At 38.2% G+C, this 26,450-nt stretch overlaps 1 protein-coding gene across 28 annotated transcripts in view; it reads left to right on the top strand.

Annotated features, from left to right (window-relative positions):
* l(1)G0196 (inositol hexakisphosphate and diphosphoinositol-pentakisphosphate kinase) overlaps positions 1–26,235 on the top strand; it is a 39,681-nt gene extending 13,446 nt beyond the window's left edge. For 5 of the 28 annotated variants that reach the window (XM_089730175.1, XM_089730176.1, XM_089730170.1 and 2 more), the window contains exons 11-29: positions 1,748–1,888; positions 2,191–2,422; positions 3,472–3,680; positions 4,409–4,635; positions 4,969–5,105; positions 7,081–7,195; positions 7,701–7,828; positions 8,830–8,944; positions 9,441–9,518; positions 10,498–10,601; positions 11,502–11,607; positions 12,862–12,949; positions 14,406–14,477; positions 15,284–15,655; positions 16,656–16,826; positions 17,387–17,519; positions 18,348–18,460; positions 22,674–22,777; positions 23,300–26,235. In XM_089730175.1, the coding sequence (XP_089586301.1) occupies positions 1,748–1,888; positions 2,191–2,422; positions 3,472–3,680; positions 4,409–4,635; positions 4,969–5,105; positions 7,081–7,195; positions 7,701–7,828; positions 8,830–8,944; positions 9,441–9,518; positions 10,498–10,601; positions 11,502–11,607; positions 12,862–12,949; positions 14,406–14,477; positions 15,284–15,655; positions 16,656–16,826; positions 17,387–17,519; positions 18,348–18,460; positions 22,674–22,777; positions 23,300–23,896 (3,242 nt within the window). In that variant the 3' untranslated portion in view covers positions 23,897–26,235. The remainder of the gene's footprint in view (positions 1–1,747; positions 1,889–2,190; positions 2,423–3,471; positions 3,681–4,408; positions 4,636–4,968; positions 5,106–7,080; positions 7,196–7,700; positions 7,829–8,829; positions 8,945–9,440; positions 9,519–10,497; positions 10,602–11,501; positions 11,608–12,861; positions 12,950–14,405; positions 14,478–15,283; positions 15,656–16,655; positions 16,827–17,386; positions 17,520–18,347; positions 18,461–22,673; positions 22,778–23,299) is intronic. The other 23 variants (XM_089730178.1, XM_089730171.1, XM_089730174.1 and 20 more) reach the window with 16 other exon arrangements.
* Positions 26,236–26,450: the final 215 nt, after the last annotated feature.

Raw genomic sequence — 26,450 nt, 5'->3', positions numbered from 1 at the left:
TTGTATTATAAGTCGATCGATTTATAGATCGATTTGAAACATTGACTGAAATGAAAATCAATGAAACTATTACATATGGCTCCCAAACCAGCACGGGCCAACGCGTGCGTTGCGCAGCCAGAGACAGTTAATTACTACTAATGTATAGACTAGTACAGAGTATTACAATCAAAATAATTTCCCGCCACATTCCGAAGTCTGCCAGAAAAGAAAACCCGTCGCTAGGTTTGTTTACACTTTACATTAACTGTTGTAAGTTTTTACTGTTAATGATTTTCTAGAGTAATTATAAAGTTAACGTAAATGCGGATCTAAATTATGAAAGTATTTGTTAATCGCCTTAGAAGTGAAATTGTCTTCGTCGCTCGTGTATATCAGCAATGTCTCTGATAAAGCAAAATCACTGCCCACCTCTTAGATATTTGAAGCGAATTTCTATCATTCGAAATTATAGTTGAATTTGAAATCAATAGTTAGTTTGGGTTTTAAGTTGACATTGTTAATACAAAACGTTAAACCTCACATATAAATGAGGTGGTTATACCTTTTGCACGCTATTTCATCTAGACATTCGAATTATTGACGTGAGAAACGTGACTTGTCAGTAAATGTTGATTCTAACATGCATAATGTGTTTGAGTGTTGCCAAATAAATAACAAAAAGTTTGCTTTGAATATTAAATTGTTGCACGTAGGAAGTAAACAAGTAAATGCAATTAATACACTTTAATTTATTTTAATAACTTAAATGTGTAACGAGAAGACGAATCTGTGATACATCCATAGCATTTTTTGTAGCGAGCTTCCTGAAATCGATAGCTTTATGCGACAAAACTGTCAATTTTTGCACTCACTTGAGTTTTCACATTAAGATTTTTTTTTCATAATTTCATTTATTTTTACGTTCTCTGTCGCATACCATTAAAGTATTCGCGTTTGTAGATTAATAGTGTTATCGAAAACATGAGGTACCTCGAAATAAGACTTCAATTCCATGTCTCTAAGTGTGAATCTACATGGGCTCCGGTAACCACCTAAAACCGGTGAAATAAAACTATTTGTAATTTATGTTGCGACACTAAAAATTTGTGGGTACTTCTCTATGAGAATCAACTTGCTTCTATAAGCAATGAGTGAAAATAGATTGTGAGTGGTCGCCATTGTACAAGGATGCCTGCGACACAGGGAGGTCGCTGCTTACCTAAAATAGTTCTTTTTTTTTGATGCCTAGTTGTGTGGACGAGCTCACACCCCACCTGGTGTTAAGTGGTTACTGGAGCCCATAGACATCTACAACGTAAATGCGCCACCCACCTTGAGATATAAGTTCTAAGATCTCAGTATAGTTCCAACGGCTGCCCAACCCTTCAAGCCGAAACGCATTACTGCTTCACGGTAGAAATAGGCGGGGTGGCGGTACCTACCCGCGCGGACTCAAGAGTTTCTACCACCAGTAATCACGCAAATTATAATTTTGCGGGTTTGATTTTAATAACACGATATTATTCCTTCATCGTGGCAGTCAATCGTGAACATTTGCTGAGTACGTATTTCATTACAAAAATTGATACCCACCTGGGATTCGAACACCGCTGCCTCGCTCAACACGAATGCCCCGGACGTCTTATCCTTTAGGCCACGACGACTTTCTGAACTTACTTTAACGAAACATATATTTAAGAGATCACTTCGGATTTGATGTCGGTAGGGTGTAGCTGATTAGGTTTGATGGTGTATGTGTGGGCAGTAGGGTGCGCGGGCGAGCCGTCGCTGGTGCTGATCCTGAAGTGGGGCGGCGAGCTGACGCCGGCCGGCCGCATCCAGGCCGAGGAGCTCGGACGGATGTTTCGCTGTATGTACCCCGGCGGACAGGGGCGCCATATACCAGGTTACACACACTCCACCTCTACATCTATATTACCGTCTGTACTATGTAGACCTCGCCGCTGTCTAATGTGCGATGTGATTCCTTTTCCAAAAAAAAAATAGTACTTTTCCGTTTAGGTTCGACCGTTTCCGACAAATATCGTGAGTCGCTTCCACTCGACCTTTGACTAACACGTGTGTGGATTAAATTACTAATATTGTATTATTACTAGTATCTATAACTTTTTAACTCCCATGCGACTAACCGTTTAACTTAGGTAATGTTTTAATTTATTGTTTATAAGTTCGGCTTACGATGTACAGGTGAAGCCGGCACCCAAGGTCTCGGCCTTCTGCGTCTCCATTCGACTTTCCGTCACGACCTTAAGATTTACGCGTCTGACGAGGGGCGCGTGCAAATGACCGCCGCCGCCTTCGCGAAGGGACTGTTGGCGCTCGAGGGAGAACTCACGCCGATCCTCGTGCAGATGGTGAAGTCGGCCAACACCAACGGGCTATTAGACAACGACTGCGACTCTTCGAAGGTTCAAAACATGTGAGTTTGTCTACCGTTACAGAAACACTTGATATTTTTTGAATTTAGTTTCATTGAAAGTGATATCTTACTTTGTTAGGTTTTTAGGTATCAATCATTTGGCGACCTTTACCGTTCTGTTAATACGGAGTCGAACTTCTCAATTTTGTTATAATACAACGGCTCCGCGGCCGAAATGACCATGTCGCTGGACCGCTACCGTTTAAGGATACGTTAGATACGTATTTCTATAGAAAACTTCAGAATTCGAATTTCGGAAATATCTCATCTTTCCATATGAACGCACCGGACATGTCCTTTATGAAACATACGCTAAATGTATGAATGATTACACACTAAATGATTTATTGAAATTGTTTTGTTTTCTATCCAATTTTGATAGTATTTTCTGAATTTTGAATGGGTTATATGTATTACCACATACCATTAAAAGGAGATCTTTTCTTGAAAACTATAAAATTTTTTTTTATACACTGATGTCTCAGTCAAGAGCGAGTGCATACAGAACATCTCTCTATCCCTGTCGCACTCTCACGATTTCGTGAATATCTCAATTTCCCTTTTACTAAGTGACAATTATTACTTTAATCATTAATGAAGTTGTCGTGGGCTAAAAGATAGGATTATCAAGTACCACTACCCTACCTATTCCGGCCTTGAAGTAGTGATACGTATCGGTTTGAAGAGTGGGGAGCCGATATTATACTATAAAACTGAGCACTTGTCTTAAAGTGGTTGACGATTTTTTTTTATTGCCCTTGTAGGCAGATGAGCGCGCGGCCCACCTGATGGTGAGTGGTTACCGTCGCCCATGGACTTCAGCTATGCCAGGATCAGAGCCAAGCCGCCGCCTACCGATTGTACATTTTTGATGTCTATGGGCTTTGGTAACCACTGAACACCAGGTGGGCGTTAGCTTGTCGTCGTCTAAGCAAAAAAGTACGATTTTATGTGTTTTTTGCCATATTTGTTGGAGGAGAGTGTATGTAAAAAAATACTAGAGCCAATATTTGAGTTGAGCGCGTGACAGAGTCACGTTTGTTGTCCAGGGCGAAGGCTCGGCTGCACGAGGCGATGCAGGTGGACCGCGACTTCACGGACGAGGACCGGTGGCGCATCAACCCGTGCGGCTCGCTCAGCATCTCCACGGCCATGGAGTTCGTGAAGAACCCGGCGCGGTGCTGCGCGCACGTGCACGCGCTCATACACCACCTGCTGCGCATCGTGCTCGCCAAGCGGGACGACCCCAAGACCAAAGGTACCGCCCGGGCACGGGACTCGGGCCTCGGCCTATTAGACCATAAAAGAACGGGATTAAAGGCTATTTTTAGAAATTGAATGTGTAGGAGTTGTATACAAAGAAAAAGCACAAGTAACAAAAGTTTGTTGTCCGTTTTCTCGAAATTAACAAATGGTATCATATACCCTTCACTCTTCACTCACTCGTGTCTTTAATTGGTTTAATTATTTTGCGATTCAACGGTAATATGATGGCAACACTGTTAAAATATCGGGAATTCAATAAAATTCAAAATTGTGGATATTACCAAGCGTCAAATACTCTCGTTTTTAAAGTGAAAACTTTTTCACCGGGGTAATTTGAAACACGATGAAACGAAAAAGCAAAACTAAAATGAGAAAAATATATTGTCATAGATGCAAGAAAATTTTTTTGAAGCTTTACCTTAAATCGTTTTTTATGTATCCCCTGGTATTAAGTTGTTATTGGCGTTCATACACACTACAACGCCATCTAAAATATAAACGCACGGTAAAACTGGTGTGATCTCTATTTGCTAAAATTGCTCATATAGTTATTTACTTAATAAAATTGTTGACGCAAATGATACAAAACGCCTCATAAATACTTTTAGTATATTAAATGAAATTAAATTAGCGGTATTAAATTATGCAAACCAAAAGACACCGCTTTTATTTTTCAAAATTATATAAATAACAAAAAATGTATGACATTGTTAATTTCAGACACTATTCTATACCACGGCGAGACCTGGGAGCTGATGGGTCGACGCTGGGGTAAAATAGAAAAGGATTTCTGCACGAAAAACAAAACTTACGATATTTCGAAGATCCCCGACATATACGACTGCATCAAGTACGACCTCCAGCACAACCAGCACACGCTGCAGTTCGACTGCGCCGAGGAGCTTTACATATATGCTAAATATTTAGCGGACATCGTCATACCGCAGGTGCCTCACCATCAAGGATATCCTACTATTATATAATTAAGCCGCAGAACATAATATACTATATCCGTACCGTTGTCGTCTAACACGAAAATCATAAATTACTCGAAACGTCGGAAGTAGTAAGATAATATAATAATAAAATGTATATGGATATATTTGGGATATGCCGAAATTTCATCGTTTATCGCACTTTTACTTTTAAAATTCTTTAATAAGCAAAATGTTGCCGCTTTTAAAAAAACTTACAACTCTATTCAGACATCAAAATGCTGAAACAAAAAGTATTAATTTTTCATTATTATTCCATATATATATTATATATTTATATTTTAGGAATATGGTTTGACGATGCAAGAAAAGTTAACGATAGGTCAAGGGATATGCACGCCATTGTTGAAAAAAATAAGGGCGGATTTGCAAAGAAATATAGAAGAATCCGGCGAAGAGACTGTCAATAGATTAAATCCTAGGTAAGCTGTTTGAAATTATTTGATACAAAGCTATATAACAAAATAATGACGGAATTATCTGAATTGTTTTCTGTTAATACTATTTATCTTCTTTCCAATTTATCCTTTTTACCAATTTATCACATTATACGATATGTTGCTAAGAGGCGACACTCATAGGCTTCTTTTCTGTTTGATTCCTACTTTGGCGAGACAAAAGGAACGTAGCCCGTAAGTCTAAATATTTATAACAAAGGCTAAAGCAATGAAATAGGAAGGAATTAAATGAGTTGAGGTATGACGACACTGTAGATGCTGGATAAGATGGAGTGAATGAATATATTCAATAAAATGGTAGGAATTTACTGAAAACTTAATAGCTTTTTTCGAAAAATCCGAGATGCCCCATCCAATGATTTGGTTTCGTTTTTTTAACTAAAAAGCATATTTTTCGCAGATACTAAGCAGTTAATTAGCTGTTATTACACGCTTAAATCTAAATCTAAAACAGTAAATTAACAAAGTTGGGAACTTAATTAGCACATTTATGATGTGATGTTTAAAAGGTTGTTCTTTAAATAATTACCTTAAAGGGCATGGGCCACTCTCCATACATTGCACGGCCCACTAAACGAAGTTCAAGGACAGTAATGAAATTAAGTTTAAATAATAGACTATATATCCCTTTTATATGAACAAATTAAAATCAATATTGTTCATGGGGATACAGAGATATTTAAAAAATAAGATAAGATTTTTAGGTTACCTATATCATATTATTATGATTTGCTGTCAATACACTTACACTTTAACATCATCATCACCTTAAATATTATTAATATTAATATACTTTATGACACAGACCTAATTCAATGAACGCCAAGACTTAATTTTATGCACAACAAAATACAATAAGCAGGTACATATATCGCAACGAAACACTTAATAATATCCACAATGCGCGCGAGAGCGAAAACGACTTATCAAATGTGAAACGTCAATAAACATTAAACCAGCGTAGTTTTGTTTTTGCTTAAGATCAATAATTATTGACCAATGTAATGATTTATTCTACGGATTTAAAAGTATAAAAATAGATTTTTGTTTAGATACAATGTTTTATATTAGTTTTAAAATCCATTAATTAAATATGTTAATATATTTAGCTAGTTTTTTGCAATATAATGTTTTTTTAAGAAGATTTAATGTGAATTGTTTAAAATATAAATATATTTTACCTATGGCAACTCCTTCAATATTATCAACGTAGCTTCGTCATGCTAATTTCTTTTTATTTATGATTTTAATTATCCCATCATTAAAATACCCTTAAATTTTATAATAAGTATGTAAATATAAAATATTTTTCTATAGATATTTCATTAATGTCCTTGAGAGCACGAGTAGCTGGGCCGAAAATGGCCCATGTCCTTTAAAACATGATTTAAAGAACTCGATGCGAATTCAACCACTTCGATAAAGTGGCACGACACGAGAACCCTCTCATCCTGGCCGCCGGTAACTACATTCCCGATCCTGCGCACAGAATGGAAAGCAGTCGACGTCGCCCCAAACACGTCATTTCGGATCCTCCCGATCCCCTAACGGTGATTTTAGGTACATCAAGCACCGGTCATCGTTCTTGTCGAACCCGTCGCTTGCGACGAAGGGCTCGACGAGTAAATGAACCCTCAGACACAGCCCACTGAGTTTCTCGCCGGATCTTCTCACTGGGTAGTGTTTCCGATTCGGTGGTAGATTCTGCGAAGCACGGCTCTTGCTAGGGTTCGTATTAGAAACGTCGTCAGGTTTGAGCCCCGTGAGCTCACCTACTAGTTAAGGTTACGCTGAAATAGCCGCTCAAGGCTCTTAGCTTAGGTAGGAAAAAAAAAAGCGAATTCAAGGCTTAAGAGTAAAAAATGTGTGCACCGAATTGAGAAGGTCCTCTTTCTTTTTGATTAGAATGGGGTTAAAACTACATATTTTGTATGTGCAGGTACAGTCACGGCGTGTCGAGCCCGGGCCGCCACGTGCGCACGCGATTGTACTTCACCAGCGAGAGCCACGTGCACTCCCTGCTCACTGTACTGAGGTTCGGAGGCCTGCTGGATGTGAGTCACTAATACTTCTCTATGTATTGGCTTCGATTCGGCCCTACTGATTTTTAAATATACGGAACTCAAGGACAGCACAACGGAAATTATTAACCCTTTTAGTACTGAGCTTATTTTTACGTATTTTGCAAAAATTGCTGAAGGATTGAAAAAAGTACCTTATAAAAAAATGTTAACTTAAAAAAAAATTACAAAAATCAATGCTAAATTCACGGCAAAATAATTTTAAATGGTTGTTTATAAATGTTATTAACTTATTTAAAATGTCATACATGTGCGTGCTAAGACTCGTCCGTACAGTTCGATACCTAATATGTATATCCCTATAATCAAATAGTCAGTATTTCGACGCTTTAATCGTCGATCAAGTGACGGCTCGCGCTCAAAGGGTTGAAAAAAATACAATGGCTATCTATCCGTCCTCTCAAAATAGAACTCTGTTGCTTCGGCTATAGAATTGATTTTGGTAGAACTAGTTAAATTTATGTTACGACATTTATAGGTGATGAAAGATGAGCAATGGCGTCGTGCGATGGAGTACGTTTCGATGGTGTCGGAATTGAACTACATGTCGCAGATTGTCGTTATGCTCTACGAAGATCCCACCAAAGATCCGTTTTCAGAAGAAAGGTAATAACTTACAAGGCTTACATTAGTAAATACTTTAAGTAGAAACTATGAACACTGACAAAATCGTTCAGGAATTTGTTCACGGAATCTTGTTTCGTAAAGTGAATTGGTTCCTTAAAATGGTTCAACAGTTTATTTCGTTCTGTTAGTTAGTTTTTTGGTAAAATCAGTGCACTCTGCAGGGAGTCAAAACTCGACTCGGAACCATCGCCCTGACGACTCTCTGCAAGCCTCGTTATAAGAAGGACATATCATAGCGCTCGGGATTTATTCATTATGAAGATTTACTTTTGAGAAAATTTGGCTAAAAAACTCTGAACTGACGACTCGCCTAGTTATAATTAAGAGAGAGCTATATACAACTGATAATGTATGCGAGCATATGGAAAATCGAATCAGAGCCACAACAACCCGTCTCTAGCCGTATCGATGCGAAGCGGGTGGGAGAAGTTAATTAGGGACCGAACGAAAATACTATAATAGTAAATTTTGTCCACCTAAAGGGAGCTATATCCCGAGGCTTCGGGTTGATGTGGGATATCATCATCATCATTATTGTTTTCTTCTTCCATACTCTTCTATCATATACTATTTCTTCGCTCACTCCCTCTTACCCATATCGTCTTTCACGCAATCCATCCGTTTCTTCTTAGGTCTACCTCTTCCTCTATATCCTTCCACATTCATAGTTAACATTTTCTTACCAACCTCATTTTCATTTCGTCTCATCACATGTCCATACCACCCCAAACGCGCACTTCTCAGCTTCTCTGCCACTTTCAGACTTCCTCTAACACATTCATTCCGTATTCTATCTATTCTCGTTACTCCACACATCCATCGCAACATTCGTATCTCTGCTGCATGCAATCGCCTTTCATCCGCCACTTTTATTGTTCATCAAGCTGATCCATACAAGACGGTGTAGGCCTTATTAAGGTCTTATATATCTTCCCTTTTAGGGTTGATCTGGGATAATGATGAGAATATTGATTGAACAGATTCCACGTGGAGCTCCACTTCAGTCCCGGCGTGAACTGCTGCGTGCAGAAGAACCTGCCGCCCGGCCCCGGCTTCCGACCGCACAGCCGGAACCATTCCACCACTAATAACTCGGTATGCCGAATTTTAGTACTAATATAGTTAAAGTACACCAACTCAGTGCACTACCTCGCCAAACGCAGCCTACGGATATCGCAATGTGAATGCTGCCTGACACCTTTAGACAAATTTTTATATTGCACTTGTAGGCTGATGACCATGCGACCCACCTGGTTGTGAGTGGTTATCGTCAGCGCTAGCTACCTACGCTGAATACGTTCCGCAAATCTCGTTTGAGGAAAGACAATAGGTTGAAGTCTTAATTTATTTCATATAGCGGTCGTCTCTCCCCTCAAACCGGAACGCGTGACAGCGTAGCGGCAGAAATAGAAAGGATATGGTACTACTTACTCACCATGCGAACTTATTAATTTAGAAATTTTAATTTTATAGTATGATGTTGTTCATTCTTTCCGGTATAGTAGTTAGCTAATGCGTATTTCATTTTTAAAGACTTGTTTCATTTCGAAAGTGGGTTGACTGAGATTTAATGTTTGAATGTTGTGAGCAGAGTTCGTCGGACGAGGTGAAATGCATCGAAGAGGAAGGAGAAGATGACAACACAGCCAGTCAAGAAACTCTACAACCTGTTCGTAATATGTTTATTTTTAATTATTTATTACATCATCATCATTCTCCTTCCATACTCCGCTATCACATACAATTCATCCTTTTCTTCTACAACACTTTTTTTTTATTGCTAGATGGGTGGACGAGCTCACAGCCCACCTAGTGTTAAGTGGTTAGTGAAGCCCATAGACATCTACGACGTAAATGCGCCACCCACCTTGAGATATAAGTTCTAAGATCTCAAGTATAGTTACAACGGCTGCCCCACCCTTCAAACCGAAACGCATTACTGCTTCACGGCAGAAATAGGCAGGGCGGTGGTACCTACTCGCGCGGACTGACAAGAGGTCCTACCACAAGTAATTACGCAAATTATAATTTTGCGGGTTTGATTTTTATTACACGATGTTATTCCTTCACCGTGGAAGTCAATCGTGAACATTTGTTGAGTACGTATTTCATTAGAAAAATTGGTACCCGGCTGCGGGATTCGAACACCGGTGCATCGCTCAACACGAATACACCGGATGTCTTATCCCTTAGGCCACGACGACTTCACATAACGACAGGCTATGAGTTTACGCTTATAGTTCAAATGTATAGTTTTGTTTTGTTCAAATGTATAGTTTGACACATTAAGTTCTTAGACAATCTAGCTATAAGAAAGATGCAGTAGCGTGAGATACCTTTTTTTTTAAATATCAAAATTCGACCAGTTTCACTGATACCTCAATATTTATCGTTAGTTTCATCATTTAATGTATCACATTCTCTAAACTTTATGAAATTAAAATATTGTAAAAAAAGTATGGACACATTTTTTGTTATAAGCTACTGCAACTAAAAGGATGTATAAAGGATAAGGACATATTTATAGATCGTTTATTTGATTGGTTTTATTAATTTTATCAATTTCAGGCGCCACGCTCTCGGGGATAAAGGATAAAATAGAATACAGTATATAAATTAACGGTTGAATTTTCTCGCTTCCCCGGTAGGTGATGCATGACGATACGTTACAGGACGCGGCGGACGACTTCGACAGCGCCTTCTCACCGAGACGCACCACCATGCTGAAGGCGTCCGACCCCATACCGATATGGTAAGGACACTACTCCGACTCAGTTTTGAATACGATACACATTTCGATAGATTGAAATAAAATATTACAACATTTCTCATTACGGTATTTAAAAAATAGTACATTGTTCACCAAGGGAGAACAGTTGGACATCTCATCCCGCGTGTAAAAAAACATGAGATGTCCTACTTTTTTCCCGCGGTGCACATACTATTTTTTCTCCTACCAGGCCGAAAGTTCGACATTGTAAAAAGCTGCACACGTGGAGCATAAAAAAAACAATTTAACTGTTTTTTAATTTTTAAATAAACTACTACTAATTGAATAAGAACTGTCTGATGAACTCATCTTTGTTTAATACTACACTATTAAATTTTATAGCCTTTTGTTTATTTCACTTTTACACTAAACACAATATTGCAAATTACCCGAGCGCAACAATGGCGGAGAATTTTAGGTGCGTGAGAGCAGACGTAGACACTAACGCGCATGCGCACTTGTCAGTACTCAGGGAAGAAAAGTTACACTTTCTTCTCTGTACAGCGGGAGGAAAAGTTAGACTTTCTTCCCTGTAGAGCGAGAGGAAAACCCGAACTTTCGGCGTAGGTAGGAGAAAAAATTAATTTATTTTTTTACACTGTTCCACGTGATCAATATCGCACCTTGATCAAAATCCACTTTCAAATATTACTTAGAAATCCCATATTTATCTTTATATGATAAAAACTAGCCAAACTGAACTTATGTCGAGGCGGTATGCACATTTTGTTTATAAATCGGGGGATATCGGGGGAAAACACGACCATCGGCCCAGCAGCTAGAGGCGCCATCTACTGCACCACCGAGTATTTGTTAAATGTCTCGGCTCCGTAAACTGGTTTTATCAAAGTAGTTGTTTTGATTGTGTGTTTTATTGATCAGTAATTTACATCACACTGTAAGCGGACACGAGGCGTCCTCGCTGGCGGCGCGCCTCAACCACGAGCTGCGGGTGCGCACGCTCACCGACGACGACGCCGCGGCACAGGTGCGTCGATACTTTTTTTAAGGGATTTTATGACCTGGTAACTAAGACCTTTAGGTCAAGTTTTATTTTAATTTTTATGAAAACTGCACTATCACTTCATTTGAATATTAAATTGTTTTTATACATAGTGTTTATAATATACTAGCGACCCGCCCTCGCTTTGCTTCGGAAACTGTAATTTATTATTGATTTCTCCGCTATTTAATGGATGTTATTATACATATAAACCTTCCTCTTCGATCAATCTATCTATTAAAAAAAACCGCATCAAAATCCGTTGCGTAGTTTTAAAAAATTAAGCATACATAGAGATATAGGGACAGAGAAAACGACTTTGTTTTATACTATGTATTGATTTATATGCCGATGCTTGTAAGTGTTTATCGTGCGTCGATACCGCCCTCACCTCGATTAGGAATAGCTACCATTCCTACTGATATCGTGAAAGAGTATTTGTTTTAAGTGACATTTTTGCAACTTTAAAAACTTTGAAAAAATATCATAACAAAAAAAAACTTCTTCAGCTATTTGAATGGAGTAAGTTTAATTGAGGTTCAATTAAATACATCGAACTGTTGATGCTAATACCAAATAAAACGCATCTCTCATTACATACAAAGATAATCGGCGCGTATTAAGAAGCGAAATGTCACTTAAAGAAAATAGCCTTTCACTCCTCGATATAATGATAAATTATAATATTTTAATTTGGCTATTAGTTTTTTTTTTATAATGTCATATTTTATTCAAGCCTCTTAAAAACAAACACGTACAAGAATTTTTAACCCTCGTATAATAATATACATGGCTTTTTTATGAGGTATACAATAACAATATTCTGACTGATCTGACTGACTTTTATGCTAGGAAAACCTGTGTTACAAAAGTCAGTGGTTCAGTGCTAGGTCACCAGGTAAGTAAGTTAACCAGGAAGAGCGATCTGTAAGAATATAGTACGTACGTGTGTGTGTGTTGTGTGTGTTTGTGTGTGTATGTGTGTCATACAATAAATACATAATATAATAAAATATTACGTTATATATGACCTATATTATATATCGCACATAACATCATCATCACATCCACCCTACAAAAAATTAGCTACAATAAATGAACAGTATCTCATACTATATATATTACATCATTATACATTTTTACAACACGGCTTGTTCTGTTTCAAAATAGTCTAAGCTTAGGAGCCAAGATTTCAGATTATGACAGTATCACGGGCATATTGTTTATCGGTGATTGCAGATCGATCAGCAATCGTCTAAAGAAACGTCTGAAGAGCATCCGCCCCGGGCCCGAAGCTACGACCAACACAAGCAGAGCCATGACAACGGTAAGTAGCTTCTTGAAGGAAGGCCGCGTGCTCTGAATACGTAAGTCTGAATAATGTTTTCTAACACGAACCCAGGATTTATAACGAAAGCTTTAGACTGGGCGCACGTTGTGAATAGCATGTGTTAGAAGTCTAGCGTGCGCTGGAAAACAATATGCGTCTACGTTCTGCACTAAACCCTACAGAGGGCTAGAAGGTGATTCTCACGGAGAGTACCAAATCAATTGAAAATAAAAATAGCACCTTTACATAATATAAAAGTTCAACATCATATATTTATTACGATTTTTTCCTTCCTTTTTTTAAGCATTTTTATAGTTTATTGCCATAGCTATTTATTATCTTCTGGATTGTTTGTATTGTGACGCATGTTAAGTTCGATTGTTGTTAAAAGATTCAGATATAATAAAATATTGAGAATGCGGCTATTAGAATAAAACAACGAATATCACTATTACATAATCGGTCACAGACTATTAAACATGTCATGTAGCTTTCTCAATTTGCTCAAAGTTAGGCAAATCAGTGGACGAAAACGGCAACTTGCAGCAATGTTCTGGCAGCACCATCATAGTTCAGCCATTTTGTACATTAACTGGAAGTTACAAACTCAAACCTTCCTCGTAAATCGCCTTTGCTATTATCGAAGAACGTATCCAAATCGGTTGCGTGGTTACGAAGATGTAATAGGGGAAACAGACAGAGACAAATAGATACATTTCATATTTAAAACAAGACAAATATAATGTTACAGGTGTAAAAAAAACCATTTTGAAAATAATAACCATTAGTTATTATTTGGGTTTTCATTTTTTATTTATCAGAGCTGCTTTTTCGTTTTATTTGGTTCAGTAAGTAGGATCGGTATAAGTATTATTAATATATTTTATTATTATTGGTAATTAGGTTAGGGTGTAATTTTAAATTTAATATAATTCTTCGAACGACAATCGAAAAGTCCTCTTTAGTAAGCATTGCCGCAATGTACGGCTTTGCCTGTAGTTCATAAGACGAGCCTTCGTATCTAATAAGACTGCTTTAGTGCATGCAGAGTTTGTGTGATCAAATATATGTATATATACAGCAAAATCGAACTTCTTTCATATAATTGAAGACATGAATGGATGAAGGGGATATGATACAATTTGTTAATTTTGAGAAAACGGGCAACAAACTTTTGTTACTTGTTAATATACAGGTACAAATAGTTGTATTTGTACTTTTTCTTCGTAATTGCAATTTCTAAAAATAGCCTTTAAAGCCGGAGGTTTAAGGTCTAATATGGTTTATATGCACATAAAACCTTCATTCAATGTAAAAACTCAAAAATCTTAAAAATGGTACTTAATCCTTTCATGCAATCATGTCTTCAATTAGATTTAAAATATCTAATTGAAAGAAAGATTTTGCCGTAATATTAAAGTAGGAAAAGCGTTTGTATGACTCGATGAAACAGTGTCGGAGCTGGGCGAGATGCGGTCCAGCGGCTGTCTCCGCTACCAAGGCGTGCAGGTCGTCGACAGACAAGGTCAGTACTCGACGCTTCCAGCATTCCATCTCACTGTCTACACGGTGTTGTGTCGTAGCGGGCGGGGGACTGTACGTCTAGTCACTACGTGTCTGCTGATCAACATCTAAATAGTTAGAGGTAAGAGGTACAAGCGCGCTTGGTTCGGCAGGTACGACGTAATCGTATGGGAATGAGAAAAGTTGTGTTGTATTTAAGGTGAGTGCATCAAATACCGTTCATGTTTAATGCATTCATTGTGGAGTCAATACGTGTGTTGATTTGTTGATTTGAGTTTGTAGTGACCGTCGCGGCGGACTCGTGTCGTCGAGCTCACTCTGGCCGGCGATCTTGTGTGTGTTGCGCTTCGTCCGTGCGTCTCGGTGTGTGTGTGCGCGTTTGACTATTGTTTGCGCGGTGCATGCTATGCTGTGCGGACCACTCACGTTAACATCGTAGCATATAGTACGACCGTGAACGTAACTCGCAGTCGCGCGTCTACTCCCGCGATCACGCTCGCCGTGAACGCGCTAGTACTCCCGAGATGTAGAGGGTTGCGTTACGTGCCTAGAGCCGAGTGACTCTCGTCAAATTGCCACACGATTCGATACGAGCGATACAGCAGTGCGATGTCGATGTCGCGAGCTCGCCACCACCACTTGTCCCACCAGTACGCTTGGGAGCACACTATCTACCTATATATTTATTTTATTTATTTTTCTTTCTTTCTATATAACTAATATGTTTTTGTTTCTTTCATCCCGTGTGCTAACATTCACTCGCATTTCACGTAACGTCCCGTCCCCGTGTCCCCCTAATGTCGACAGAATGTCGGCCACCCGCACTAACGTTGACGACGCCCTCCCGGCGCGACTCGAACTCCAGTCCGAGCCCGGGCGAGCCGGTCACTCCTCTCATTAACGTGGAGGGCGTCGAATCCTCGACTAACGAGCTTCCCTTGTCCGCCATCACGTTCGGGGCTCGTGGGAGCTCGTGGCCGCGGCTGGAGGGCTGTAGCGTGTGGGCCGCAGGGCGGCGCCAGCGGCACAGCATCGCCGGCCAGATGAGCTACCTCAAGATGCTGGGGCTCGGAGCGCGCGGCAAACTAGGCGCGGGACTCTTCAGTACAGCAGTCATCTCCGGATCCAGCTCTGCCCCTAATCTCCGCGTTATGATACCCTCCACGTCTGCTGCAAATGGTAAGGATACGCAATAGTAGATATTTGTTTCGAATGAAATATATAATAATAAATAGATTGCAATTACCGGTATTTTCGACCAATCATGTGGCAATAATATAATATCGTCTTTTCGCATTAAAAGTGTACAATTTCTTAAAATATTCGAAATTGAGTTAATATGCGGAATCATTTGGTATCACCAGTATTTTTCTCATAAATACTGTCAAAAGAGCATAATTTAGTTTTAGTTTTTTTTTTAGCTTACCTATGTTTTGTCTACTAATAACAAAATTAATACATAATTTTATCTTACTTTAAAAGACAGATAATGTAACTGGTAAGAAATAAAAAATAAATGTTGCATAGATGATTAATGTTAAAAAATCACATTTTAAACCTTTAAAATACTCTCCTGTTAAATTAGTAAGTTTTGAAATTATACAGTTTTAATGCGAGAATACCATAATAATATGTGTACTTTATTTAAGCTAAAGTTCTCTCAGCGCACATGATTATACTGTAACTTGTCAATTAACGACGCGCATGTGTGACGAGATAATGTGACTGGTAAAAAATAAAAAATAAATGTTGCAAAGATGATTATTATTAAAAATATCACATGTTCAAACCTTTAAAACACTCTCCTGTAAAATTAGTACGTTTTGAAATTATACAGTTTTAATGCGTGAAGACCATATCGACGCTTGAAAGGCAAACGTGACTAAGCGACAATAACTGCTTTATACATAAATGATAGGCAATAACCATATTCGATGCGCGAAAAAAATATATTTCTAGGTCTATTAAAATTATTTCAATCCTACAGCTAGATTCGTTAAAATAAAAATAAAACAGGTATTTCAACTTTAAATTAGTCTACTGTAAAGTTCACGCATTGTCGCTTAGTCAATTTTGCCTTTTAAGCATCGATATGTGTACTTTATTTAAGCTAAAGTTCTCTCAGCGCACATGATTATTTTGTAAGTTGTGAATTGACGACGCGCGTGTGTGACGTCAGCGGCGCTGGAAGGTTTCGGCGGCGTGCCCGCGATCCGTCCGCTGGAGACGCTGCACAACGCGCTGTCGCTGCGCCAGCTCGACGCCTTCCTGGAGCGGGTGACGGCGGCGCCCGTGCTGCTGCAGCCGCCGCCGCCGCCGCCGCGGGTCAAGCCGCCTTCGCCAACCAACAGTCTGTATCGTGTATTACTTAGATGGGTGGACGAGCTGGTGTTAAGTGGTCACCGGACATCTATAATGTCATCTATAATGAAAATGCCGCCACCTATCTTGAGATAGGAGTTCTAAGGTCTGTCCCACCCTTCAAATCGAAACGCATTACTGCTTCACGGCAGAAATAGACAGGGCGGTGGTACCTTCACGTCCGGACTCACAAGAGGTCTCACCACCAGTAAGACCACCTTCCTCGGCTTCTCTTTCCTTACACGTGACCTACAAGTATTAGTTTTTCCAAGTTGTCAGAATTTCATCGGGCCACGGTAAATTGTAATTTTGCGAGTTTTATTTTTATTACACGATGTTATTCTTCAATCGTGAACATTTATTAAGTACGTATTTCATTAGAAAATTTAGTACCTGCCTGCGGGATTCGAACACGGTTGCGTCGCTAGATGCGAATTTACAGGGCGACTTATATTTTAGGCCATTGGAAAAGTCTTCAATCTGTATATTATATAAATGTCTAGTTCAGTTCTTGTTCCGATACTTGAAATAAGTGATATGTTACATCAGGTGTCGGTTGGAGTGGGCCTTCGTCGCTGATGTCTTCCTCGGGAGAATTGCCCAGCGGCCTCTCCTCCGCTGGGCCATCCTCACCTAACTCAAACTACGCTACAAATTCAGAAAACAAGAACTCCTCGGAAAGGTATCGCATATATGTAAATGCTTATCTGAAGTTTTAGTAATTGTATAGAGTTTAGCTGATTTAAATTTCGCTACTGGAAGTAACTGTCTAGAATATTCTAGAAGAGTACTCTTGATCATAAAGTCGACTGCAAATGTTCACATAGTTGATCAATTAGACATTTGATTCACTTGTCCTTCACTTCATCGAAATTGCTAAAATGCTTGGTTTTATTTGGCTTCTTTTTTTCATCCTGTAAATATCGAACTAGTATGTTGATCGTCATGTTTTATTTCGCCATTATCATTAGGGGTTTTGTAAAAATATGTGCGCTTTGTTTAGCTTGTCATTCCCTAATCCGCAAACACGTTTGAAATTTGAGACGGAAATTTGAAAAGACCTTACTGATACAGCTATTTGCAACAATTTTTAAATTAAACAGCAATTTTAAAATCCATATTAAATAAGAGATTTTTAATGAAATCGAAAAAATCACAAATCTAAAAAATTACTTGTTTTGAAATAGCTCGATAGTTTTAATGATTGACGCGCGATTGAGATTGTAGATTTAGCGGCAATGGTCTTATCACTGTTTCGGCTTTTGTTATCAGCTACCACAATTTAGTCAATAATGAACAATTTAAACAACTATTTCGTATAAGTAAATGCGGAAACGAATTTTGAGATAAGAATGTGCATTCTATGAAATAGCAGCCGTGGTAGGGAACTCAAAACAAACAGAAATTCATATGTAGTTGAAGGATAAACGTTTTTGCGGAAATATTCACTTCAAACACACAGTCCAAATGCCGGCCGACGGCTGGTGCATTAAAACGTTGTGGATTCCAGTAGCAATTGGAGTAAAAATGTGTCGAGCAAGCTCCCTCAGTGGGAGGGGGAGGTCGCCGCACTCTGCGCGCTCGAGCCCGCCCTGCGCGCCCTCCCGCACGCCCCTACTGCAGGTACACCCACACCACTCACACATTGCATCAACAAAGAACAACTTTCGTCCGGTTACGCTGACATAGCCCTTAAGGCTATCAGCTCAGGAAAAAAAGAAAGAAAAAGAACAACTTTCGACCTCGAATGTTATCATCTTCAAAGTGAGACAAATAGATACCGAAATATTGGATTCTCTTGCCGCCTTCATAGTGGGGGGAGAACAGAGTGCGCAATGAGGCCGCTGTGTTGCCATTGTATAAACCTATAGTAGATTACACAAATCACCAGTGCCAATGATAAAATAATGTCCTTTATAGAAAATCGGGGGTGGCATTATAAAGTTTTTCGATTCTTTCATCTTATCTAAAATTAGTGCCATAAAATAATAATCCATTGAAGAATATTTCCATAGTTTTGAATAAGTTTTATTTACCGATTTATTTTTATTACGATTGGTATTTATTGATTAAACTCCAAATATATAAAGTGTTCAATTGGAAATAATTTGATAATTAATTTATTCACATTTCATTACCAGAAATATGTAACCAATTTACGAGTATACGTTTTCAGAATTTTTCAGTAAAATTGCGAACACGCAAGTTTGCTTCGCGACTCCTGAACCAAATGAGAATTGTTTACAAATTGTCGTAGTCATTGTAAATAAACAATTTTTAGCGTTTATCCACTAGGGAACCGGGCACCAACAACAAAACAATTTTAAAATTTAAAACAATTCAATAATAAAAGTTCTTAATATAATTTGTGTCTAATTAAATATGTTAATTAATTAATGTTATCAATATGTTAATTAGTTAATTTACACTTGAAATAAAAAAAAAAATCTGTAATTTATTAACGTTACGTCATAATAAAGTACCAATCACAACCCAGAGTATATAGAGACTAATCTGTGTATTAGTTTAATCTAATCTAAAGTAATCTGATATTACATGTTATTTTGCTCTATAATTGACTTTATTTGGGCCCAAATAAACGACGAGTTGTGTTGGATCGAAATATAAAAAATATAGAACCCGTAGAGCATATTGACTTATTGCACTACTATTTCGACAATACTTTGGTTACTTTGTCTAATCGTGGATAATAATTATCCTGTACGTATCACAAGTGTAATCAAAATGGCTTCATATTTACTCAGAAATATTAAAAACCCTTCATTTATAGTAACGTTGAATCTAACATCATCATGAACTCTTAACATGAGATTGCGCGAATGGTACTTAGCAAATAAAAATCCCATCATAAGTTGCACGCCATTTTGTTTAAAAGTTCGCATGAAAGCATGGCTCAAGCATATTTTTGGTCCGAAGGCTTGTGCACGAATTTTCTAAATATTGTTTTTTTTTTTTTTTTTTTTTTTATGATTGAAAGTTTACTGGTGGCCCGAAGGCCTTTCCAGTTTCACCAGGACAGGTGGGCGAGCAAAGGCTCAGCCAAGAGGGGTGGGATTTGGTAACAACTGCCCGAGCGCCTCCGAAGGAGACCTAACAACTCAAGAGCAATTGTTTCGCGAATGAATCTACTACCGGATCGGAATCGCGACCCGCTGAGAAGATCCGGCGAGAAACTCAGCGGGCTGATGCATGGGTTAGGTTGCACGTCGACCTCTTTGTCGAGTTCGACGAGTACGGTTACCGGGGTCCCTAAGCCTGCCCCTAGTATTAGAGCTGAAGGCATCTAATGCAAAGGTTATTGGATCTGATGGATCCGTAAGGACGTGTCTGGGGCGTCGACGGTGACTGGCTCCTGCATGATCAGGATTCGGAGAGTAGTCAGCAGCGGCAACGATAAGGCGATTATCATGACGCATAGCCTTATCGAAGTATCGTTCCGACGCTGACTTCATGTATTTCCGAATTGATTCGAGGCCCAGGTCGTCGTGTAGGTCAACGTTCCTCACGAACCACGGAGCGCCGACAGCTAACCTGCAAAAGCGGGATTGTAGGGATTGGAGGGTGTCTATGTGTGTGCGGGCCGCGTGAGCGAACACCACACTCGCGTAAGTCATGACGGGCCTTATGCAAGTTTTGTAAAGTGTCACCTTGTTCCGAAGGGACATTTTACTCCGCTTACAGATCATGGGGTAGAGTCTACCGAGAATAAACGCGGCACGGTCACGGACTGATTTTATATGCGGGCGGAATGTCATCGATGCATCCAGGGTAACGCCCAGGTACTTGACCTTCCTGGCCCAGGGTATGGGTTGTCTAAAGAGAGTAATCGGGGGTGTGAGATTCCTCCTCCTAATCCGGGAGGAAATCCGTGTGGAGCTTCCCCTCTGAAATAGCACCGCAGTACTTTTCGCTGGGTTGATGTCTATGCGCCATTTTCGGAACCACTGTCCTAGGGCTAGGGCTGCGCTCTGAAGCTTCTTCGCGATTAGGGACTTATTTCTACTAGAATAGTAAACAGTCGTGTCGTCGGCGAATAAAGCTAAATGGGTCGGCGGCGACCGGGGAATATCGTTGACGAATAAGCTAAATAGGAGGGCTAAATATTGTACATATTATGGTACATTACGAAGTTATTATTACATGGTAATGATTTTTTATGTTTAAAAAAAATATTGCACGTTCTTGCAATTCACGAAGTCTAACGAGATTTGCTTTTGTAAACAGTGCTTTAAATGTGTCAAAGAGTGTGTGTGTGTGAGAGAGAGAGAGAGAAAGATAGATAGAAAGAAAAGAATCTGAAATTTAAATTCATAATACAACACAAAACTTGGAATCTAGAGATTATGATTGATGCAAGGCTTATTGGTAAATAATTTAATGTTTTCCGTTGTTATGAAACTACAGGTCGTAACGATGCCTTTGTCCATTCGTATCTGGAAAAAAATAGCAAATGAATAAACATTGTAAATAAATCAATATAAAAATATTTTACCTTGCTTTAATAAAACCTTATGCTTTTAGCATGCTGACAGTACTTTTTAGATTCTGTACAAGCGATCGGAGCGATGGCTCTTAATCGCTTCATCTGACACGCACATTACCGCAATATATACGCACACGTTCAATCGCGAGTAAACCAGATCGATTTCACGAATAGCAAGAACTGTATAAGTTTATTATTATTAATTTTTAAATTTGACAGAGTTTTTTTGTTGTTCTAATTAATAATCCAATGAACATTATGATTTAATTTTAATACTGTCATAAAATGGGTTTTAGGAGAACGCTTCCGAAAACGAAGACAGACGATTGTACTAATGACACCTTTGATAATGGGACGGAAAAAAAATCGATCGTGATTAAGAAAAAATCATATTGTTAAAACGTTTTATTAGCATTATTTACTCTCCATCGTGTTAGTGCAGCTAAATGAAACGATAGTTTCATAAAAAATACTTTACTTTACTAAAAAACCAGCAATGAAATACTAAATAAAAAACAGCTGATGCTCGGATCAACTAACGCACGGGCGCATACTCGCGCGATCTCACTAATACTTAACTATATCTATGTATTCTATTCTATATCTATCTATATATATAAAAATGAAACCCGTTTTCCGTTGTCACGACATAACATGAAAACGGCTTGAGCGATTTGGCTAATTTTGGTCTTGAATTATTTGTGGAAGTCCAGAGAAGGTTTAAAAGGTATAAAAATATGAAAATTCTCGGAATTAAATAAAAATAACAATTTTGTTTTCCCTTTGACGTGTCTCCCGTCGGACGGATTCCTTTTGTTTGTTTTAAGTTTATTCTATATAAAAGTTTAGGTCTTTTATTTATCGATTGAGGCACTACGAAGTCTGCCGGGTCAGCTAGTATGTATATAAAAATGAATTCCTGATCGTTAGTCTCGCTAAAACTCGAGAACGGCTGAACCGATTGGGCTAATTTTGGTCTTAAATTATTTGTGGAAGTCCAGAGAAGGTTTAAAAGGTAGATAAATATGAAAATGCTCGTAATTAAATAAAAATAGCAATTTTGTTTTTCCTTTGACGAGTCACCCGTCGGACGGACTCCTTTTGTTTTTTTTAAGTTTATTTTATACAAAAGCTTAGATCTTTTATTTATCGATTGAGGCACTACGAAGTCTGCCGGGTCAGCTAGTTTACAATATTTGTCTAAATAACTCCATCGTCAAAGGTGTCAGTAGTACTATCGCCTGTCCTCGTTTACGGAAGCAGTCTCCTAACACCCAGTATGTGATTTTATGTATTTTATGATTTAAAAAAAACTTTTATGTTTGTTTATAGGTTCTTCTATTAGCGGCGACTTGACTCCGGTGTCGAACGCTTCGGAGCTGGAATTCAACAGCAACGAGGCGACGGCCGGCTCGATCACTGATCACGATCTAATGGTCCGCGTAATCCTAACATTGTTTCTAAATTATTGGCTTATCATTGACCGTATAATGGCGACTGTGTACTGAGCTTACGTCCCAGGTTGCTGGGGGTCACAGCCGCTTATGGACAATGTCAGGGACACAACCGTGTCTACCGCGTTTTATTGTCAAACTCATTTATTGAGTGTTATTTGATATGTGATAGTGGACACCGCCCTGCCTATTTCTGCCGTGAAGCAGTAATGCGTTTCGGTTTGAAGGGCGGGGCAGTCGTTGTCCTGTAAAAACTGAGACCTTAGAACTATTATCTCAAGGTGGGTGGGCGGCATTTACGTTGTAGATGCCAATGGGCTTTGGTAACCACTTAACATCAGGTTGGTCGTGAGTTCGCCCACCCACGTAAGCAATAAAAAAATGCATTGAGTGATATCAATGCACTAATAAAAACTAACGTTAGGCACTTTATTTATTTAAAAAATATAAATGACATTAGCTTTCCAGTCAGCTATAATTATTAACAGTGTCAAACGTTCACAGAGTGCAGAAGGAGAAGACGACGAAGAGACACTGTCCATTGACGCGTACAGCTCCAGTTTGAAGATAATAAAGAACGACCTCAGCCCTCATTCCTTCGCTGGGGCGTCCACACTGAAGCCCGACATATACCAGCCATCAACGAGCAAAGCTTCAGATTTCTACGGCTTAAATTTCCAACAAACCAAGGAGAGCTTATTCAAAGACGTGCCATCCAGCAGTAAGAACTTTAATCTCGAAACAGAACCCAAACAAAAGTTAAACAAAGACGAAACCCCCTGTCATTCTAATTTAGATCCGTTGAATTTACAAACCATAGAAACCGGCGGAGGTAACAAAAATAATGAACTCTTAAATAACGGTAGCCGTAGATACAGCGACAGTAGCGCACAGAAGAGTAACGCGAATGCACAGTCCAACGTCTCGGGAACTAGATTCACGATGACTCTGGTAACCGAAGACTTGCTTAGGCCGAGCGACTCAAGTGAGAGCAAGTCCAGCGACAACTCGGCCCTGTGCAAAAACGATGTATCACAGCCGCTGGTGACGAAAGCCAACAACGCTAACATTAAACCGGGTTTCACAGTTGCTGAAATTTGATTTCGCATGAGTAGTTTCAGTAGGTAGAAATGTCTTTGTAGTAGCTTAGATTCCTCTACTTGTAACAGTAACATTAAATAAATGTATGTTTGCCTATCAAAAATGTAGTTAGTCGTTCTGAATGATCTGTGACGCTTTAAAGGCATTTTCTATTGATTCTATTAAAGATAAGGTATGTAAGACCGAACTATGAGGTATGGAGGGTAGAGGTAAGGAGCACCATCTTGTATAGGGGACAAGGTGAAAAAGTGTCCATCTGTAAACAGCAAATTATAGTTCGAAAACTCACCGAATTAGCGCTAGTGTAGCAAGGGGAAATAGTATGAATATAGAAGTTTTAAACTGAGTGAAGTGTGCTGGATTGCAGTGAAGGCTATGTTCCGATTTACACTGCGAGCACTGTTCAGTGCTCTTACTGCTATTCGGTGCCTTAAGGACTGACAGTATACAGTCGTAGTAACTTAAGGAATGATTGATGATACATGATGATGAATGGAACGGACGAATGATACATGGTTTTCATAAATCTTCACTTCAGCACTTTTACCGTGCATAACCTCATTTCAATAATACGGTTATTAAGTTATTATAGATTAAATTGCTTGAAAAACAATATTTTCTTTTACTAAAAATATACTTACTTTTAGCGATTAATTAAACTGACAATAACTTGAATATTCTATTTTCAAATATATGTAAATTTAAACAAGATTTTTTTGCTGAAGTGAAAATACCGCCATGACAACGTCGATGACAGTATACTGTACTGTAAAGGAACGACTTGGCAGTATACTAATTTGACCTCACACTTTACAGTGCTCGCAGTGCAAATCGGAATATATCAGAAGTGTAACAGCTTAAGGCGCTGTTTTTTAAATATTTCCACTTGGTACTATGGCGCCATCTTAATTTGCTGCCCTTCAGTGAACACTTTTCAATATACTGAGATGGTTCTCCTTACCTCTACCCTCCATACTATGAGGTATGTGTATGGTCACAGAGTAAAAAGTATAGAAATCCTTGAAATTTATTCCATTCTTTTGTGACGTCATAAGTCAGTAAACGGACCTAGGTAGTTCGTGTATAAATAAAAGTTACTGAAATGTTACGTACAACATGAAGGAAGACGTTTTAACAGTAATTTATTTTTATTTTATCATTTAAAATCTATTGTATCGTTTTTTTTTTTAATTCTGAATTTAAAGAAGTTTAAGAAAATGAGTCATTAGTGAAATTTTTGTTACTATTTGTAGTGTATAAGATGTCCTATTTAAATTGCAATAGTAGATCATGAATAATTATTATCAATTTTATTTATTTCAACCTCCTTTCTTTTTTTATATAAACTAACGAGAAAAAAATAGAATTCGAAATGTTTTAAATATGACAAATTGTGTTTTTTTATATTATATTTAAACTAAGTATTCATGTTTCAGATTGACATTATTACAGACAGATATTATTGCAGTCAAAGTTCACCTGTTGTCTGAATTATTTTATAATCTTACAGTAAATTAACGAATAATGTATCGTACACATGAAAAAATATATTATAAAAGTTCGGAAATAAGACAATTGTGACGTATTTTAATTGCAAGGTAGTTGTATGAATCACATTATTGAAGATTATATTGAATGACCTCAATGATCACATGCGCCTCATAAATTTTATAGCAACAGAAAGTATCAGTGCAAAACCACTTTTTATAGCCTTAAACTGTATCTTAGAACTTTTTGGGGGACACAGATAATTTCTTCAGAACATTTATAATTTGTATTTAACTGAAACTGCTAATGGTTTAATTTCCCCTATTAATGCAAAAAGTTTTCCATGGCGTACCTACCATATTAATTTTGATAATAGTAACACTAATAGTTTTTCACTAAATTGTTTTTTTTTTGTTCTAAGTTTTTTTTTTTTTTTTTTATTGCTTAGATGGGTGGACGAGCTCACAGCCCACCTGGTGTTAAGTGGTTACTGGAGCCCATAGACATCTACAACGTAAATGCGCCACCCACCTTGAGATATAAGTTCTAAGGTCTCAGTAGTTACAACGGCTGCCCCACCCTTCAAACCGAAACGCATTACTGCTTCACGGCAGAAATAGGTAGGGCGGTGGTACCTACCCGTGCGGACTCACTATAGGTCCTACCACCAGTGACGATAAGTAAATTAAATATTTGCATACATTGCATACATATACAAAACAAAATTTAATTATTACCCTAAATGGCATCATACAAACAGTGGCATCATCAATCACGAAGAAAACTTATTTATAATCATTAACTTGTATATAAAACGTTAGTTTCATAAATAAAATTTTATTACACTTTAATTCTTTTGCATTTCATATTTTTAACACCCCAAAATATATATAATTGTAACCAGTTTAATGTAAATATTTTTCCAACAAAGAATTGGGACTCATTGGGAGCGCTCGTGAAAATAATAATGCTTACATTCCAGTACCTTTTGTTTTCATTTCAAATACTCTAGGTTCTAATTTTGGATTATTTATTACGTTTCAAATTACAAGTAATCAAGTATTTG

This window comes from Bombyx mandarina, chromosome 10, assembly GCF_030267445.1.
Source record: "Bombyx mandarina strain Sakado chromosome 10, ASM3026744v2".
Taxonomy (NCBI): Eukaryota; Metazoa; Arthropoda; class Insecta; order Lepidoptera; family Bombycidae; genus Bombyx; species Bombyx mandarina.
The sequence above is the reverse complement of the archived record's forward strand: the minus strand, read 5'-3'. Positions and strand labels throughout refer to the sequence as shown.